Genomic DNA, 17,134 nt, shown 5'->3' with positions numbered 1-17,134 from the left:
CTCTGCTTCACTGTTTCGTTGCTTCATTGTTTCTCTGCTTCACTAAAACAGTTTTGCCGCTTCACTGTTTCTTTGATTCATTGTTTCTTTGCTCCAATAAAACTATTTCTCTGCTTCACTGTCTCTCTGCTTCCCTTAAACTGTTTCTCTGCTTCAATAAAACTATTTCTCTGCTTCACTGTCTCTCTGCTTCCCTTAAACTGTTTCTCTGCTTCACTGTTTCTTTGCTTCGTTGTTTCTTTACTTCATTGTTTCTCTGCTTCAATAAAACAGTTTCTCTGCTTCACTGTTTCTTTGCTTCGTTGTTTCTTTACTTCATTGTTTCTCTGCTTCACTAAAACAGTTTCACTTTTTCAATGTCCTATTGCTTCACTAAATTGCTGTTTAATAAGTTAATATCTCACTGCTTCATTATTTTAGAATTTTCGGAATTCTATGACTGAGAAAAGCATCTCTGTGTGATCATGCAACACGTTGCAGAATCAGATCATTCACATTCAACAATCAGGGTCAAAGAGTTATTGTAGGTCAAAGATCGTGTGTTAATGTTTGATCGTCACGGCGGCATCTCAGGGGTTAAAGGTTCAGGAAAATAAAATCTAGGGCAACTTTCTTTAAACCATCTGCACAGCTTTAACATTTGAAGAAAAAAATACATTAAAATAAATTAGATTTATAGTTAGGACAATGTTTTAGTCGCAACTTTTTAAAGGAATTTTAGTAAAAACTTACACATTTTGTTAACAACATTGTTTTATTTAAATATTTTAATTTTTTATTGGCTGTTTTTTAATACTTGCAATAACCGTATGTTAAATTAAAATAACTTCTGGGTTTTAATTTAACAAAAATGTCCACACTTTATTTGAATTAAAGTGATTACTGAGCAGTAAAGGACCCGCTTTATTCATTTCACCGTGTCTCACCGCCTCAGGAACAGACGGGACAGACGAGGAAAGCTGCACCGTCGACGGAGAGGTCTTTGCTCACAGCGACATCTGGAAGCCGTCGCCGTGCCGCGTTTGCGTCTGCGACCACGGCGTGGCGATCTGCGACGAGATTCAGTGCGAACAGGTGTTGAACTGCGAGAAGGTCGTCACCCCGGAGGGCGAGTGCTGCCCCGTGTGCGAGAACTTTGCCAGCGCGAGCAGGAGGATCGGTGAGACGAACACAAGGGAACTCAAAAACATTTTGAGTTCAGTTGAATTAATTTTATTTTTTGTTCTTGTGTTATTCTAGAATTCATGGGTTTCAAGGTAAGCTGCTGATTATCACAACATTATGAAAGACTTTTAGATTTTAAAACAACCACCAAACCGATTGATGTTCTTGTAGGGTCAAAAGGGAGAACCAGGTGATATTCCATATGTAAGTATGAACATATTTTTTTTTAATTTTATTCATTTTTTGTGGTTTTCTCATCCCAAAATAACTTTCATTTTACACTCAGGTGGAGGGGAACCCTGGATCTCCAGGACCTCAGGTTAGTCACCAATTTTTCTACTATGTGGTTTAGTTTAGCAGTTTGATTTTTTTATATTTACAAAATAAATCTTGGTTAATAATTCTACTGCTTTAAATGGAATTGAATTTTTAAGCTTTTATTTTGAAAGGATTTCTGTTTTTGTTCAGGGTCCTCCAGGATCTCAGGGACACCCCGGACCAAGAGGTTTTAAGGGCAGACGGGTGAGTTTAGATCACTGCTGACCAGATGAGTTCTCATAACAAACGGTGCAGATTTTGGCGAAGGCCAGGATGCTGACGGGCCAAATCGGCAGGACAATTATATAAATTTATGAATGCAAATTATACAAAAACTTTACAAACGCAATCATTAAAACTCAGGTTTATTTTACCTTTATATCCATGTGTTTATTTCTCGAATTAATTCACTTAAAAAATATTCATTAAAAAATCTTATTATACAATTTTACTAAATTTTTGCCAAAAAAAACTTTATGAAAACAGAAACAAAAATACTATTCACTTTATATTTGAAAATATAGATGTGAATCATAAATAATGACTATGTAAAATGTACACTTAGGATGCCACCTATCGGATTCTGATAATAAAAATAGACAAAAATGGCACGTGAGCAGGGAAATTAAAGTTTAAGTTTTACCTTTTGTTGGATCCGCCAGTAAAAAGTTACCAAATTAGGAACCACCTGCCTATCAAAAAAATCTGACCCTGAATGTGCGCAAGTGTTAGCTAAAAATGTTAACTAAAACTTTTAGCCAAAACTCTTTTTAAAATTGATAGCTACAAATGTTTGCTGAAAACTGCTAGCTTAAAATAATAGCTATTACTGCTAGCTAAAAATGTTGGTTAAAACTGTTAGCTAAAGATGTTTGCTAAAACCATTAGCTAAAAAAATTACATAAAGCTGTTAGTTGAACCTGTCTGCAAAAAAATGTTAGCTAAAAGTGTTAGCTAAAATATTAGTTGAAACTGTTAATTAAAACTGTTTGCTAAAAATGTTAGTAATTGTTTACTAAAACTGTTAGCTAAAATTGTCAGCTAAAATGTTAGCTAAAAGTGTTAGCTGAAATATTAGCTAAAAATGTAAATCAAAATTGTTTGCTAAAACTGCTAGCAAGTGTTTGCTAAAGCTCTTAGCTACAACTGGTAGCGTAAACTGTTGTAAAAACGTTGACTCCAAGTTTTAGTTAAAACATTTTGCTAAAAATGCTAGCAAGTGTTAGCTAAACCTGTTAGCTACAACAGTTAGATAAAAATGTTAGCTAAAGGTATTAGATTAAAGATATTAGCTAAAATTGTTATCTCAAATTGTTAGCTAAATCTTGAAGCTGAAAGTGTTTTCTAAAAATGTTAGCTAAAAATCTTAGTTAACACAGTTAGCTGATAAAACAGTTTTATCTTGACTATAGAAAATATTGATGTACAAAGTTCGACACTCCAAGAATTACATGTTCTAAAAATTTGTTTAAAACAAACTAAAATTTGTAAATGTTGATTACCATGGGATTCAAAGGGAAATTGCTTCCATCTGACTCCAGCCTCTAGTGGTCTTTTGAGAAACTGCAACACTTGCTATTTCCATTTTCCGTTGTTGTTGGTATTTTGTCAAAGAATTTGAACTCACAATCTACTGAGATGGTTTTAAAAGTTTGTTAGAGAAGGGCAAAAAAAAGAAAAAAAATTCAAAATCCACATCAATTCCTAATAAAGGTCAGTGTTAAATTGTGAACTGTCAACATCAATATGAGTCTTTGTGCGAGCAGATTTAAGATTCTTTCCTCTCATTTTTTTTCGGATTTGCTTTATGTCCATTTTTAAACTGCAGGGATTTCAAGGACCCCCTGGTTTTGATGGAGAGCCTGGTGTGCCAGGAAATCCAGGAAGGCCAGGATCCCCTGGTGAACACGCACCTCCCGGGGTGAGTTTCTTCTAAGTAACTTTCCCCCAAAGTATAAAAAAGGTAAAGACCTAAACCGTTTCCGGGTTACATTTGTTTAAAAGGGAAACATCGCAGTGCAGATGGTGTCCGGCTTCAGTGAGAAGTCCGGTCCAGTTGGGATGCTAACAGACACTAGAGTGAGTGGAGACAAAAAAACAAATTTCCCACCTTCAGAGCGTTTCTTCAGTGTTAACCACCAGCGGTTGCGTTGCAGGGGGAGGCGGGACCGAGAGGTCCTCCAGGCACACCTGGTTCACCTGTAAGTTGCAAAAATTCCCCAAATGTCTTCATATGGTGAGTTCTTTAACTTCAAGTGAAATATTGTCAATACCTTCGGTCAGGGTCCAACCGGCGGTCAAGGAATTCCTGGAGAAGCTGGTGAACCTGGACCAATGGTAGGGTTGTTTTGTGTTAAGAAATGTCTCAAAAAATGAACAACTTCGAAGTTTTGTTATTGTTTCTGTGTAGGGGGAACCGGGCCATCGAGGACCTGATGGCGCACCAGGAAAACCTGGACGGGATGTGAGTCAGAACTTCATACATTTTCCCCTTTCAAGCCTCAAAGAAAATATCTAAAGAAATTTCGTTTTGTCCTTGCTCAGGGAGAGCCTGGACCTGACGGTGCTCCAGGAGAAGCAGGATTTCCCGGATCCCAGGTATTTGTGCAGTAACAGTAATCTTTTCAGTCAGATACTACATACCATGACATGACTTGTATACTTGAATACAGGGTCCTAGAGGCTTTCCAGGACTTCCAGGCAATCGAGGACTAAAAGGCCCTAAGGTAAGACCTGATTTGTCGAGAATAGGGATACAATGGAGAAGCACTACGATCTGATCATGATTAAAATCAACAGGGAACTGCTGGACCACCAGGGCCAAAGGGTGAACTTGGAGAGGTCGGAAGGAAGGTAGGGCTCTGATCACAATGAACAAAGTTTTGTAGACTCTCGAAGATATTGCAAAGATCCCATTGTCTTTAATAGCTATCTTGAAAGAATAAAAGGGATGGAGAATCTAAAAATCAATTAAAATGTAGATTTCTATGATTTTTAGGGTAAATCTGGCGCTCCTGGGACAATGGGCGCCCCTGGTGCTCAGGTAAGCAACTACCCAAGGACCAATAACTGGTGTTTGGCATCAAAGATTCTATAAATTTGCCTTCCTGTTCAGGGACCTCCTGGGTTGCAGGGAGAAAGAGGGAGAATTGGACCAACTGGTCCCGTGGTATGTTTAAAAAATACTAATACCGATGAAGAGTAGTCCAAAAATTTGTTGGAATGAAGACATTTCTTTGTACTTGTCTTTAAGGGTAAACAAGGGACACCCGGTGACCCTGGTAAACCAGGCCCAATGGTAAGAACTTTATTTACAGTTTTATTAAGTTCTATTTAAGGTTTTTTTTAGAAACCGATGAAAAACGTATTATTACCAAAAGGTCCTATTTTAATTCTTAGTGTCCACAAAAAGTTACCAAATTCTGAACAAATGTCTCTTAAGACTCAAGACTTGTCATAAATCTGTTTATGTAACGACTGCAATTTTTTTTTATTATACTTCAACTACATGCTAAAAAAAACAAAATATTTGTCCAGTTGAAGTATGTCTTAACAATTTTTGTTATTCAAAATTTCTACTCAAAATTCCTTACTTCCAGGGTCCAATTGGAATCCCGGGTCTACCAGGATATCCCGGCAAACCCGGAATGAAGGTGAGTTTACGCTTTGACTCGCTTGACTCCAAAGAATTGTATCGTGGGAAAGAGCTGGTTTACATAGAACTGACGGATACAAAGTCTTTTAAAGTCACGATGGTCATAATGGTCGTAGTCAAACTAAAGATTTGCTCAACCCAACCGCACAACTGTAGTACTGTTGACTCTGTCCATATTCTCTGATTTTGGTTGTCCTGCACATTTACCCGTCAGTCTTACATGATAAATGTGTTTTAGACTCCAGTCTAAGACTCTAAAACAGACCAACAAAATGGCTAATTAGAGGTTGGCTAGTTGGTGAATCTGGTAAAAAGTTGAATCAAAACCTTCTATATGGAAAAGAAATGTTCAAATCTTTTTGTAAAACCAGGTTGTTATCCAGTAAGCGTGTTTTGCAGGTTGAACATCCGAACAACATCCAGGTCTTTGGAATTTTGTGTGATTCTAAGTTAGCCGTTAGCTAACTTTCAAGCTAATTTCTTTTGCTTGGTTTTCTTAGCCGTGTGGTTTTCTTAACTGTGGTCAAACAAAACTAATATTAACTACAAATCTAGAGAAAGTTCTCTGCGTTATGATGGCTCCATCATTGTTAGTAGCACTTTATCAGATTTAAAGCTGAATAATAAACAATTTAGCCATAAACACTGTTTTTATTTTCATTCTTGCCAACACACCCAACCAGCAAAGCCAAGTGGGCCCCATATGGTTGAACAGTGGGCAGAAAATGCGTCTCCCAGTGGATTTATTCACAGTTTCCATCGTGGCTCCACCTGTGATTGCCCACACTGGCTTACGTGGGTACTTAGTGGTTTGGCTCGCTATGCTAGCCAGCTCCCCGGTGGACGATGTAGCATGCTAGCAAGCTCCGCTGTAGTGAGCAAGTTAACTCTACTAAATGGAGCTAGCAAACTTTGCTAGCATGGTATCAAGCTCATTTGTAGCTAGCTAGCGAGCTTCGCAGTATCGAGCTCTGCTGTATGGAGCTAGCAAGCAGTGCTGTATCAAACTAGTAGCGAGCTCTATTGCAGCAAGCTAGTGCACTCCGTTGTAGGGAGCTAGAAAGCTCTGCTGTAGCAAGCTCCATTGTAGTGAGCTAGCAAGCTCCACTGTAGTGAGCTAGCGAGCTCCACTGTAGTGAGCTAGCGAGCTCCACTGTAGTGAGCTAGCGAGCTCCACTGTAGCAAGGTGGCGAGCTCCACTGTAGTGAGCTCGCAAGCTCCATCGTAGAAAGCTAGCAAGCTCTGCTGTAGCAAGCTAGCTAGCTCAAGAAATTCATTGAAGCAAGCTAGCAAGCTACATTTTAATGAGCTAGTGAGCTCTGCTTTAGCTAGCTCTGCTTTAGCGAGCTCTGCTATAGAGATCTAGCGAGCTCCGCTAACCATCTGGCAGCTGGCTAGCATAGCGAGCCACTGAATTCCCACTTAAGCCAATGTGGGCAATTGCAGGTGGGGCCGCGGAATGTTAGCATGCTAATTCCAATCAAAATTGTCCTTCTCTGAATAACTATATCTCAAGGAATGTCACAAAACAAGGGAAAAACGACAGAAATATGATTTAGATTTGATACATATATTTAATATATTAATCCTTAGATTTATTTTCTAATCAGTTTGCATTAATACTTCCTGTAAATACCATTAAATATGGTCTTAAATGTAATGTGACCATAAAAGTACATGAAACACCTGTTTTATTTTGAAGGCCAACATGATAAATGGAAAGTGGTTGTTAAATATGACCTCATTGCCATCAGGGTGAACCAGGACCTACTGGGGCCAGAGGAATTCTCGGACCACAGGGACCTCGGGGTGATGCTGGACGGGTCGGACCGTCTGGACCAACAGGGCAGCGAGTGTGTCCCAGTTTCATTATTTTAACACCAACTTTTGCTCATTTAGTAGAACTTGTTGGTATAATTGTTTGTTTTTGCTTTTGTACAGGGTGCCGCGGGGCCTGATGGATCTCCAGGTGCTCGTGGGTCATCGGTAAGTCTTTGGCACTTTTGAGTAACATCCATGAACAAGTACATGAGCTTGTAGCCGATTGAGTTTTACTGACGTGTTTAGTAATGTGGCTTAATCTCTTTAAAAAGGGTATCGCAGGTATCCAGGGTCCACCAGGATTGATTGGCGCAGCAGGTCTTCCTGGTCCTCAAGGATCCACTGGAGCACCGGGAGCTAAAGGGCAATTGGTACTTATTGATTGGATCTTTTGGTCCAAACTGTTCTAAGAGTTTCTAATACTATTAGTTCTTGTAGCTTTAATGTTCAGGACCTCTGATCTTGATTCACAGGGCGAAGGCGGAGTTCCTGGACTGAAGGGAGAACCTGGAATGAAGGGAGAACGAGTGTGTATACAAATAAAACCTTTAAAACTTGAGATTAAAATTGGGATGAATGACTAAACGATTGATCGTTTGGTGTAGGGGGAGCATGGTACTCCTGGTCCAATAGGTCCCATGGGAGAAGATGGCAAGCGAGGTCCCAGAGGTGACGCTGGATCCATCGGACCTCAAGGACCAGCTGGAGAGACTGTGAGTCCACCTTTTTTCACACATGTTGTATGGGCTATGAGCGTCAAACTGGACCCAGGAAGTTGGCTTCATTTCAGGGAGCGCCAGGAAATCGAGGATTCCCCGGCTCTGATGGATTACCGGGCCAAAAGGTGAGGAACGATCGGTGGTAAATTGGTGTTGCATGCCCTTCTGCGGTCTTGAGTATTTGTTTTTTGGCACTAACAGGGAGCCCAGGGGGAAAGAGGTCCTCCAGGAGTTGGTGGTGCCAAAGGTTTGTCTGGAGACCCAGGACGCAACGGAGAGCCAGGTCTCACTGGAGCTCGGGTATAACTGACACAGGAATTCAGAGTTGTCTACACAAAATGATACGGTTCAAAATAATAATTGTCAACTTTTTCATGTAACCTAGGTCTTGTTTACCTCAGATAAACCTCTGAAATAAAGGTTTGGATTGTATTGGTTGGTAATACTCTAAAACCTTTGCATTTTACAGGGTCTGGCAGGCCCAATTGGTGCTCAGGGAGCTGAGGGAGGACTAGGACCAATGGTAAACTATGGTTTATTTTAAATTTGAAGTGCCCGTTCAGTGATGGAATTCTTTAACTTGACTCCTATGCTTCAGGGTTTGGCAGGAGAAGATGGTAAACCGGGCCCAGCCGGTGCTGCTGGAACCAGAGGTTCTGTTGGAACAATGGGCCTACCAGGACCAAAGGGTTTTGCGGTCAGTGTACCAAACTAGACTAGGATCACTGTTTGTTCAGATTCTCTCAAGGAAACATTTGTAAAAAGGTCCTAGAAAGATTCCGTGTCCATGATCCTGTTTTATGTAGGGTGACGCCGGAAAGGCTGGAGAAGCTGGAAGTCCAGGAACTCCGGGTCAAAGGGTAATTCATATTTAGTGATTTTTATTAGTTTAGTTCCTATTACCAACATGAAAACATACTGATACAAACTGAATATTGATTCTTTCCTAAAGGGGGCAAATGGAAAAGACGGAGAGGAAGGCGCCGCTGGTCCACCTGGCCCCGCTGTAAGCACCATCAAACCAGAACATCTCCTTCATACAGATTTTGAATATTCTGTTCACACTGGGCCATGTCTGTTTTGTGCCCAGGGCCTGGCGGGAAAGAGAGGCGAGCAGGGACCTCAAGGAATCAGTGGTTTCCAGGTAGATCCAAACTCTAAGAACTGAACTTTAAATTACCCTTTTGTAAATCATTCAAACATACGACATTTTTTTAAAAAGTTATTATATCGCGGAAGGACTATCGACAACTTGACAAACTAAACAAGAGGAAAAGTCATGGCAAGTGAAAGAATCTTCAACCAGGGTGGCTTCTGCTGACCAAATTGCCACAAATTGATTAAATAAAAAAACAACTTCTTTGAAAATGGTGGCTTTCTGTTGGTTTTATCTCCATAGCAACCATTTTCTGTTTTGGTCTCCTGGTCTTGGCAAAAAGGTCGATGTAGTTTTTAAAAAAATCATCAAAAGTAAACTTTTCTATTTCTCTAGCGACTGAGGTTTTTTTTGTTAACTACGGCCACATTCCCAATATGTCTACATTATATATCCTATAGTTTTGTTTGGCTTGAGCCAGAGATTCATGTATTAAATTCTTAAAATAATACAGTAAAGAAAAATGTGGGAGCAACAGGGAAATGCTCATTTTGAGAGCTAGCCATGCTAACGCCTTAGCCAAATAGTTTCCCAAAATGCTCAAGGAATTGGGAGGGGATAAACAGAATCCTGTGGAGAAATATTTTAATTTGTTGCTGGTACTCAGGTTTTTTTTTAAATATTCAATATGGCAGTTTCTTCTTGAAGTCAAAGATCAATACAACTCTGGTTGTGGTTATATGCTTAAGCTAGTGGCATGATTTCCTTAGAACTGAGGTTTTTTGTTAACCATGCCCGTTTCCCAACATGTTTATTTTATATTGCATATCCTTTCGTTTGGCTTGAGCCAGAGATTCATGTATTAAATTCATAAAATATTACGGTAAAAAAATGTGGGAACAACAGGGAAATGCTTATTTTCAGAGCTAGCCATGCTAACACTGCTAGCCAAGTAGCTTTCCAATGATGCTCGAGGATGTTGAAAGTGATAATCAGAACCCTTGGAGGATTTTTGATCTGTTGCTGGTACTTGAGTTTTTTATTTTTTTTTTATTTTTAAGATGGCTTCATCCCGAGGTCAAAGGTCAATACAACTTTGGTTGTGGTTGTAGACTTAGGCTAGTGGCATGTACGTACAGTTGCAATTGTTTTTTTATTTTACGTGTTACAACTGAACAATCTTGAGCATTATTGTCACTAAACTTTGATTAATTTGTCATTTTGCGGTTTTTTGCAAAGGCTTACTGCAGTTAAAAAAAAAAACAGTTCACTCGAAAAACTTCCCATCAACCCCTCTGCCCAATCACCTGCCTCTTTGCTCCTTTAGGCCTTTTGGCTAGTGTAGTCATGACACATTGTCTGACTACACTTAGTAATTGTATGGCCCAAGAAATATGCTAGTTTTTTATCTTTGTTTCAAAAAACAATCCTGTCCTTTTACTAAAATTTGGTTGATATTTTTTAGGGCTTGCCTGGACCCCCGGGACCCCCTGGAGAGTCAGGAAAACCTGGCGACCAGGTAAACGACCCACCTCAATGCTTTCTTGCGACATGGGTTTGCTCGACTCAACTCATCCTCATATTGACTTTAAGTGGATTTAAGTGCACCTTAAACTAATATTTCTTTGTTTTTTAGGGTCTTGCTGGAGAAGCTGGTGCTGTAGGGACCACTGGTCCAAGAGTAAGTTGACTCAACCATCTGGTTAGGTTCTCCATCCCAGAGTGCAAAAACTACCTTGTAGGATTCTATCTTTACACGTTGGTTGTCGTTTAAGGGAGAAAGAGGGCCGTCGGGGGAACGAGGTGAAACTGGACCCAGTGGACTGCAGGGACCCAAAGGGAGTCCAGGAGGACCAGGACCAGATGGCCAAAAGGTATCACAGCGACCATACCACCGACTTAGCTAACTGTTTCTGTCTCGTAACCCGTTTCCTTTCAACTCCAGGGTAACCCAGGCCCCAAGGGAGCTGATGGAGAGCCAGGTGGACCGGGGCTTATGGGGATGTCAGGGGAAAGAGGCATATCGGGACCCTCGGGACCAAAGGGAGATGCCGTACGTTTGAGAAAAGATCACCTGTGGGGTTTTTATAGACGAATACGAAAAAATTGGACTTGAGAGATAATTATCTCTCTAACAGGGTTCTGTTGGAGAAAAAGGACCTGAAGGAAAAGCAGGTGCTGATGGTCCAAGGGTGAGTCGAGTCATGCCATAAAGAACTTTCTTTTTCTTCAAAGGGATGTTAACATCTATGCACTTGTTTCCTTAAATTAGGGTCTTCCTGGTTCTGTTGGTCCTATTGGTCCCGGGGGACCAAATGGAGATAAGGTTTGAATATTCCCCTGTCATGCATGGAGTAAAACTAACATTACGTTACGTAGACATAGTGGTCAGATTTTGTCTGATTGAAGCATTATAGTTAAATTTCTTGGGTTTTTCCATTTTAGGGGGAACCAGGTCCACCGGGTCCTACAGGTCGTCGAGGCACAAGAGGAGTTCCTGTCAGTAAAACTTAAACCAATAATTTTAGAGGCCTATCCTATCTCCATCCTCTTTTCTAGAGCCTCATTATTTATGTGAAATTAACAGGGTTCTACTGGTGACCCGGGTCCAATTGGTCCAGCTGGCTTTCCTGGACCTCCTGTAAGTAATAGACAAAGAATCCCAAGGAATATATCAAAAAAGAAACACCAAAAAAGTATCTAAAAACTACAAAAGGATTGGCAAAAGTTATTTTCTTTCTTAGGGTCCGGATGGTCAGCCTGGTGTCAAAGGTGAAACAGGAGAGCCTGGTCTAAAGGGAGAAGCAGGAGCACCTGGACCACAGGGCATGGCTGGCAAACCGGGCACTCAGGTAGATACAAAACCTAAACAGTACACAATTACTCCATGAGTCGTAAATTTTGAAAACTGTTCAAAAAGAAAACAGTAAAGAAAGAAAGGAAGTTAATTTTGCTGGTGAAACTGTTTTTTTCTGGTCATTTTCTTAGGGACCTGTTGGTGTGACAGGGCTCAAAGGGGGCAGAGGAACTCAGGGTCAAGCGGTGAGTTTCCAACTGAAACCCTGAACTGTCTAGTTCTAGAACATTCTCACAGTCCAATACATTTTTAAAGCCCTGGATAGTCTAACGAAGATGTGGTCTTTCTGCAGGGATCTCCTGGTTTTCCCGGGTTGCCTGGTGGAGTTGGACCACCTGGTGCTCTTGTGAGTTGGAACTCAGATCAGAGCATTTGTTATCGTTCATGTTTGAACTTTTCAACGAGAGGAACATTTATGAAAATGAGGTGTCAGTAAGTAGATTTGAGACCCAGTTAAGACTTGGACCTGAGACTAGGGAGCCCTTGAGTGCACAACTAAAGACTAAAACTTAACTTGAGCTTCTGATAAAAAAAGAGTCTTGAAATTAGGACTCAGGACTTTAGACTTGGTTATAACTTATGGCTCAAACTTGAGATTCTCCTTTAACCAACAACTAAAGACTAGAGACCTGACTTGAACTTATAGCATAAATCCACAAGATTTGACTTAAAACTCAAGTCTTGAGACTTGGACTCAAGGGCCCAGACTTGAGACCCCCTTAAATTAACATGACCACAAAGTCTTTAGACTTTAGATTTAATCAAATGAAAAAGAACCTAGAATCTTGAATTAGAATTACCACTATAGACTTGAGACTTGGTATGGACTTGGGTCCCAAGCCTTGGTCCCTAAGGCTTAGGACTAAAGGCTTGGGACCCCTTTATTGAAGAACTAAAGGCTTCAACTTGACTTGTGCTTGTGATTAAAAAAAATTAGCTAAAATCAAGACTTGTTTAGGACTTGTGACTCAAATTTGAGATCACATTTGAACCAACAACTGAAGACTTGAGACCTCATTTAAGTTGATTGCATAAAACCAAAAATATTGACTTCAAATTGTTACTCAAGTCTTGAGACTTGGTTTGGACTTGTGACCCAAAATCTAAGACCCATGTAAACCAACATACAATGTCTGTAGACTTTAGATTTAATCCTGTGTCAAAAAACCCAGAGACTTGATTTAGAATTACCACTCTAGACTTGAGTCTTGGTATGGACTTGAACCCAAGACTTATTACCCCTTGAAAGACTTCAGATTTATCTAGAGCTTATAATGAAAATAAAAACAGATACTTAAATTTCAATTGAGCCAAGTCTAAAGACTTGAGACTTGGTTATGACTTGTGACACAAACTTTGAGATCCCCTTTTGAACCAACAACTAAAGATTTGAGACCTGATTTGAGCTTTTTACATACAGCCAAAAATATTGATTTAGAATTACGACTTGGTTTGGAATGACCACTCTAGACTTGAGACTAAGTTTGGACTTGTGACTCAAGACTTAAGACTCCCTTAAACCAACATACGAAGACCCTAGACTTAAAATTTAAACTTATGTAAAACAAAAAAAAAGGTATTTTATTTAGAATTACCACTTTAGACTCTAGACTACATAAAACCACAAGACTTGATTTAGAATGTTGATTACAGTCTTGAGACTTGGTAAGGAACCCCCTTTGAACCATTGACTAAAGGCAGTAGACTTGACTGATATAAAACCCAGAGACTTGACTTAGAAAGACAACTTAAGACTTGAGACTTGGTTTGGACTTGGGATCTAAGACGTGAAACCCCTCTAGAATCAAACCAGTTCTATATGTATTTGGTTGTCATTGACTTAAGTTTGTGACAAACATGTAAGACTCAACTTGAACCCAAACTAAAAAAACTACTAAAAATTTGGGTTTGGACTTGCAAAATGACTAGTAAACATTTAAGGTTTATATAAATGTACACACAATGTGTTTTAGGGCGCTGCTGGTGCTGCAGGACCACTTGGTGAACCAGGGAAACGGGGCCCACCTGGTGTTCGAGGAGAAAATGGAGCTCCGGGGCGTAAGGGGGAGAGTGGGACTCCAGGTTTACCGGGTAGTCCTGGAGAAAAAGCAGAGTCTGGAGAAGATGGACCTCCGGTACAACAGAGAAAGGAAGCAAGTTTTGTTCAGGAAGTACTTTCCGACACTCACCTGTCCATGTCTCTCCATATCAGGGTCCTGATGGGCCTCCGGGCCCTCCTGGAGCCTCAGGACAGCGTGGAGTTGTAGGTCAACCTGGACCCAGAGGGGAGAAAGGTCTGGTGGGACTTCCTGGTCCTGCTGTATGTATTCCTTAGAGTAATGTTTACTCCAGAAAACATCTATACCTGTTGTTGTTGGTATTAAGTGAGAGTGCTTGCATCTGCCTTTCAGGGTCCTCCAGGGAAACCAGGAACTCCTGGAACATCAGGGGGTAAGGGCCCAGCCGGTGGAGTCGGCTTACCTGGAGCTACTGGACCAAGAGGAGATGCCGGCCCCGAGGTTTGAATTTTCAAACTTTTGGTCTTTAGGTTTTGGTTGAAGGTGTAGGTTCCAGAATCAGTGGATTCTGGTGCCTGATGTAAGGAACAATTGACCCATTTGTCTGTGGTAGCCTGAAAAAAGTAGACCATCTTTTTTGCAGATGACACTGTACTCTACGGTGAACATCCTTATTAATTATTTCTAGATGATTGTGATGTATTTTAACGATCATCTGCTAAATTTCTCATGGTGTTCACATTCATACAGGGTATTGCTGGTGCAGACGGGCCTCCTGGTAAAGACGGTCTCGTAGGGGAAAGGGTGAGAACCAATTATGTCAAGATGTTTGCAATCCCTTTCACTTTAATACTCTATTCCAACGCTAAGTTTGCTTCTTTATACTGTATGTACTAATAGTAATTTAATATGTTTGTAGGGAGAAAGAGGGAATCCTGGCCAAGAGGGTGTACCAGGTGGTCCAGGATCTGCAGGTAACGAGGGACCAGTGGGAACTACCGGCGGTCCAGGTTCAAGAGGAGAAAAAGTACGTTTCAAAACCCCTTTAATTTTGTGTACTCACATCAACTGTTTGTTACAAATGTCTTTTTTTTAATATAATCTAGGGTCCTAGAGGCCCTCCTGGACCCCAAGGACAACCGGGAGTTCGGGGCAAAGTGGTAAATCTTTTTTTTTTTCTCGAACAAACTGATTTTCTAAGAAAATTCCTTAAAGTTTCCAAGAGATTAAACTAGAATCTTGTTTTGATCAAATGATCTGCTTCTAGGGCCCGCAAGGACCACAGGGAGAGAAAGGAGGAGCTGGAGACCAAGGAGAAAGAGGCCAGAAAGGACATAGAGGCTTTACTGGACTCCAAGGTCTTCCAGGATCAACTGTAAGACTTTCACTCTTTCATATCAATATCTTTGTTGAGATCTTCTTGATCAGAGTGGTTAGCTTTGCAGATTTAAGGATTGGGTCAAAATATCAAAGGGAAACTCTTCTCTTTCAGGGAGCTGCAGGAGATGATGGACAAAAAGGAATAGTTGGACCAGCTGGACTTCGGGTAAATCATCAAAAAGAGAAATAACCCCCCAAAAATTGTATTTTGAAACAAATAAATATGTCCTCTTACCACACAGGGCCCTCCTGGAGTCACCGGTCCACCAGGAAATGAGGGTATTATCGGACAAACTGGACCGATGGGCCCTCCAGGGAGCAGAGGAAGCAGCGGAGACCTTGGAGAACAGGTGATTTAGTCATCTTTGAAGTCTAAGTTTCTCAACAACCATATATTGGTTCGTCTTCGTGACGACCTTGTAGGTCCTGAATTTGTGAGGCGAAAGTGTGAGAGAATTACCAAACTCTCCGAAAGGTGAACTTTCTTTGAAGGGTCAAATGTGTTGACGAAACCTAAAAAGTTGATATATTTTCATTTATCAGGGTCCACCTGGTGAACCTGGACCTCCGGGCCCTCCTGGTCCTCCAGGACCACCCTCAGCAAGCGTGAACGACCTCTTCAGTCACTCAGTCGACTACGAGGGCAACCTTGTCGATCCCGAATCAGAAGCAAATGTGGAATACGATCTGGCGGCCGATCCTCCTGCATCCCCAACATTCAACAAAGATGAGGCTCTGCCCAACAAGAACTCCGTAGTTCTGCACGCGGACACCGGCATCAAGGTCACCTTGAAGGCTCTCAACGGAAACCTACAAGTTCTGCGCAGTCCGGACGGAACCAAGGAGAACCCTGCCAAAACTTGTCGTGACATCAAACTGTGCTACCCTGAGAAGAAAAGCGGTTTGTCATTCCTCCTGTTCTTACATTACACCTTTTGGGTAAAACATTTGCAACCTCGACTTTTTCTTTTGCGACACAGGTGAGTACTGGTTGGATCCAAATCAAGGAAGCGCCAAAGATGCCATCAAGGTTTTCTGCAACATGGAAACTGATGAGACGTGCATTCCCGCCAATCCGGATATCGTTCCCGGCAAGGCCTGGTGGACGAAATCCAGCCCCAGTCCAAACAAACCCATGTGGTTCGGCGCGGACATGAACGGCGGAACCAAAGTAAGAGTCTACGATCTCCGCCCGCCAGATGTTCATTGACGTCTCTTGGTAAATATTTGTCTCTTTAGTTCCGCTACGGCAACAAAGAGGAGCAGCAAAACGCGGTGACGGTGCAGCTGAAGCTCCTGCAGCTTTTGTCCAAGGAGTCGCACCAGAACGTCACCTACCGCTGCAAGAACAGCGTCGGCGTCAAGGACGACAAGACCAGCAACTTCAAGAAGGCGTTGGTCCTTAGAGGCTACAACGGCCAAGAAATCAGAGCGCACGGCAACAGCCGGTTGCGATACACCGTCATCGAGGATGGTTGCTCGGTAAGTCTTCCACCTGTCCCACCGATTCACTTAACGACCCTTTATCAATTCCTACTCGTTTTCTCCAGAAATCAAGCGGACAATGGGCCAAGACAGTGATTGAATACAGGACTCAAACGCCAACCAGGCTCCCCATCGTGGACTTGGCCCCCATGGACATTGGAAAGGCAGATCAAGAGTTCGGCCTGGACATCGGGCCGGTTTGCTTTTCGTAAAATTAGGGAGTAAAGATCCAGAGTACAACAATTACCGGTGAAATTAGATGTTTGCTCGCTGCCGGTTCTGTTCTAGAGCACAAGTTTTCCCGACCGTCGAGAACAAAGGAGTTTTCATGGACTTTTGTCAACCGGACAAAACCACAACCGTTTTTGTACAATGTTATGTATTAAATAGAAGCTTTTTTTTTTTTTTTTTTTTTACCTCGAGGACAAAGCAGCGACCGTAGTTGTTAGTTTATGAAAAACCATCAAGCTTGAACCTAAATTATTACTGAAATAAAAAGACCATAAAACCTTGTATCTTTTAACGCTTTAACTGTAAATTAAAAACTGTAAATTGAATGTTTGTTTGTTTGTTTGTTGTGGAATAAATGTTTGTCTTGGGAACGACTCCTTCTACCCACAA

The 17,134-nt window shown here is 41.3% G+C and overlaps 1 protein-coding gene across 1 annotated transcript in view; it reads left to right on the top strand.

The window, feature by feature from the left end:
• Window positions 1–17,134, top strand: part of col5a2b (collagen, type V, alpha 2b) — a 29,714-nt gene extending 12,580 nt beyond the window's left edge. Inside the window, exons 3-55 of the mRNA XM_024289003.2 lie at window positions 935–1,159; window positions 1,240–1,256; window positions 1,336–1,368; window positions 1,451–1,483; window positions 1,633–1,686; window positions 3,311–3,403; window positions 3,487–3,561; window positions 3,639–3,683; window positions 3,766–3,819; window positions 3,893–3,946; window positions 4,027–4,080; window positions 4,155–4,208; window positions 4,282–4,335; window positions 4,481–4,525; window positions 4,598–4,651; window positions 4,736–4,780; window positions 5,082–5,135; window positions 6,892–6,990; window positions 7,079–7,123; window positions 7,231–7,329; window positions 7,432–7,485; window positions 7,564–7,671; window positions 7,749–7,802; window positions 7,879–7,977; window positions 8,147–8,200; window positions 8,276–8,374; window positions 8,484–8,537; window positions 8,630–8,683; window positions 8,768–8,821; window positions 10,239–10,292; window positions 10,410–10,454; window positions 10,549–10,647; window positions 10,719–10,826; window positions 10,912–10,965; window positions 11,046–11,099; window positions 11,219–11,272; window positions 11,361–11,414; window positions 11,518–11,625; window positions 11,762–11,815; window positions 11,923–11,976; window positions 13,604–13,765; window positions 13,843–13,950; window positions 14,042–14,149; window positions 14,399–14,452; window positions 14,568–14,675; window positions 14,755–14,808; window positions 14,916–15,023; window positions 15,141–15,194; window positions 15,271–15,378; window positions 15,572–15,929; window positions 16,009–16,199; window positions 16,268–16,510; window positions 16,579–17,134. Of these exons, the coding sequence (XP_024144771.1) occupies window positions 935–1,159; window positions 1,240–1,256; window positions 1,336–1,368; window positions 1,451–1,483; window positions 1,633–1,686; window positions 3,311–3,403; window positions 3,487–3,561; window positions 3,639–3,683; window positions 3,766–3,819; window positions 3,893–3,946; window positions 4,027–4,080; window positions 4,155–4,208; window positions 4,282–4,335; window positions 4,481–4,525; window positions 4,598–4,651; window positions 4,736–4,780; window positions 5,082–5,135; window positions 6,892–6,990; window positions 7,079–7,123; window positions 7,231–7,329; window positions 7,432–7,485; window positions 7,564–7,671; window positions 7,749–7,802; window positions 7,879–7,977; window positions 8,147–8,200; window positions 8,276–8,374; window positions 8,484–8,537; window positions 8,630–8,683; window positions 8,768–8,821; window positions 10,239–10,292; window positions 10,410–10,454; window positions 10,549–10,647; window positions 10,719–10,826; window positions 10,912–10,965; window positions 11,046–11,099; window positions 11,219–11,272; window positions 11,361–11,414; window positions 11,518–11,625; window positions 11,762–11,815; window positions 11,923–11,976; window positions 13,604–13,765; window positions 13,843–13,950; window positions 14,042–14,149; window positions 14,399–14,452; window positions 14,568–14,675; window positions 14,755–14,808; window positions 14,916–15,023; window positions 15,141–15,194; window positions 15,271–15,378; window positions 15,572–15,929; window positions 16,009–16,199; window positions 16,268–16,510; window positions 16,579–16,725 (4,457 nt within the window). The 3' untranslated portion in view covers window positions 16,726–17,134. The remainder of the gene's footprint in view (window positions 1–934; window positions 1,160–1,239; window positions 1,257–1,335; window positions 1,369–1,450; window positions 1,484–1,632; window positions 1,687–3,310; window positions 3,404–3,486; window positions 3,562–3,638; window positions 3,684–3,765; window positions 3,820–3,892; window positions 3,947–4,026; window positions 4,081–4,154; window positions 4,209–4,281; window positions 4,336–4,480; window positions 4,526–4,597; window positions 4,652–4,735; window positions 4,781–5,081; window positions 5,136–6,891; window positions 6,991–7,078; window positions 7,124–7,230; window positions 7,330–7,431; window positions 7,486–7,563; window positions 7,672–7,748; window positions 7,803–7,878; window positions 7,978–8,146; window positions 8,201–8,275; window positions 8,375–8,483; window positions 8,538–8,629; window positions 8,684–8,767; window positions 8,822–10,238; window positions 10,293–10,409; window positions 10,455–10,548; window positions 10,648–10,718; window positions 10,827–10,911; window positions 10,966–11,045; window positions 11,100–11,218; window positions 11,273–11,360; window positions 11,415–11,517; window positions 11,626–11,761; window positions 11,816–11,922; window positions 11,977–13,603; window positions 13,766–13,842; window positions 13,951–14,041; window positions 14,150–14,398; window positions 14,453–14,567; window positions 14,676–14,754; window positions 14,809–14,915; window positions 15,024–15,140; window positions 15,195–15,270; window positions 15,379–15,571; window positions 15,930–16,008; window positions 16,200–16,267; window positions 16,511–16,578) is intronic.

This window comes from Oryzias melastigma, linkage group LG2 (genome assembly GCF_002922805.2).
Source record: "Oryzias melastigma strain HK-1 linkage group LG2, ASM292280v2, whole genome shotgun sequence".
Taxonomy (NCBI): Eukaryota; Metazoa; Chordata; class Actinopteri; order Beloniformes; family Adrianichthyidae; genus Oryzias; species Oryzias melastigma.
The sequence above is the reverse complement of the archived record's forward strand: the minus strand, read 5'-3'. Positions and strand labels throughout refer to the sequence as shown.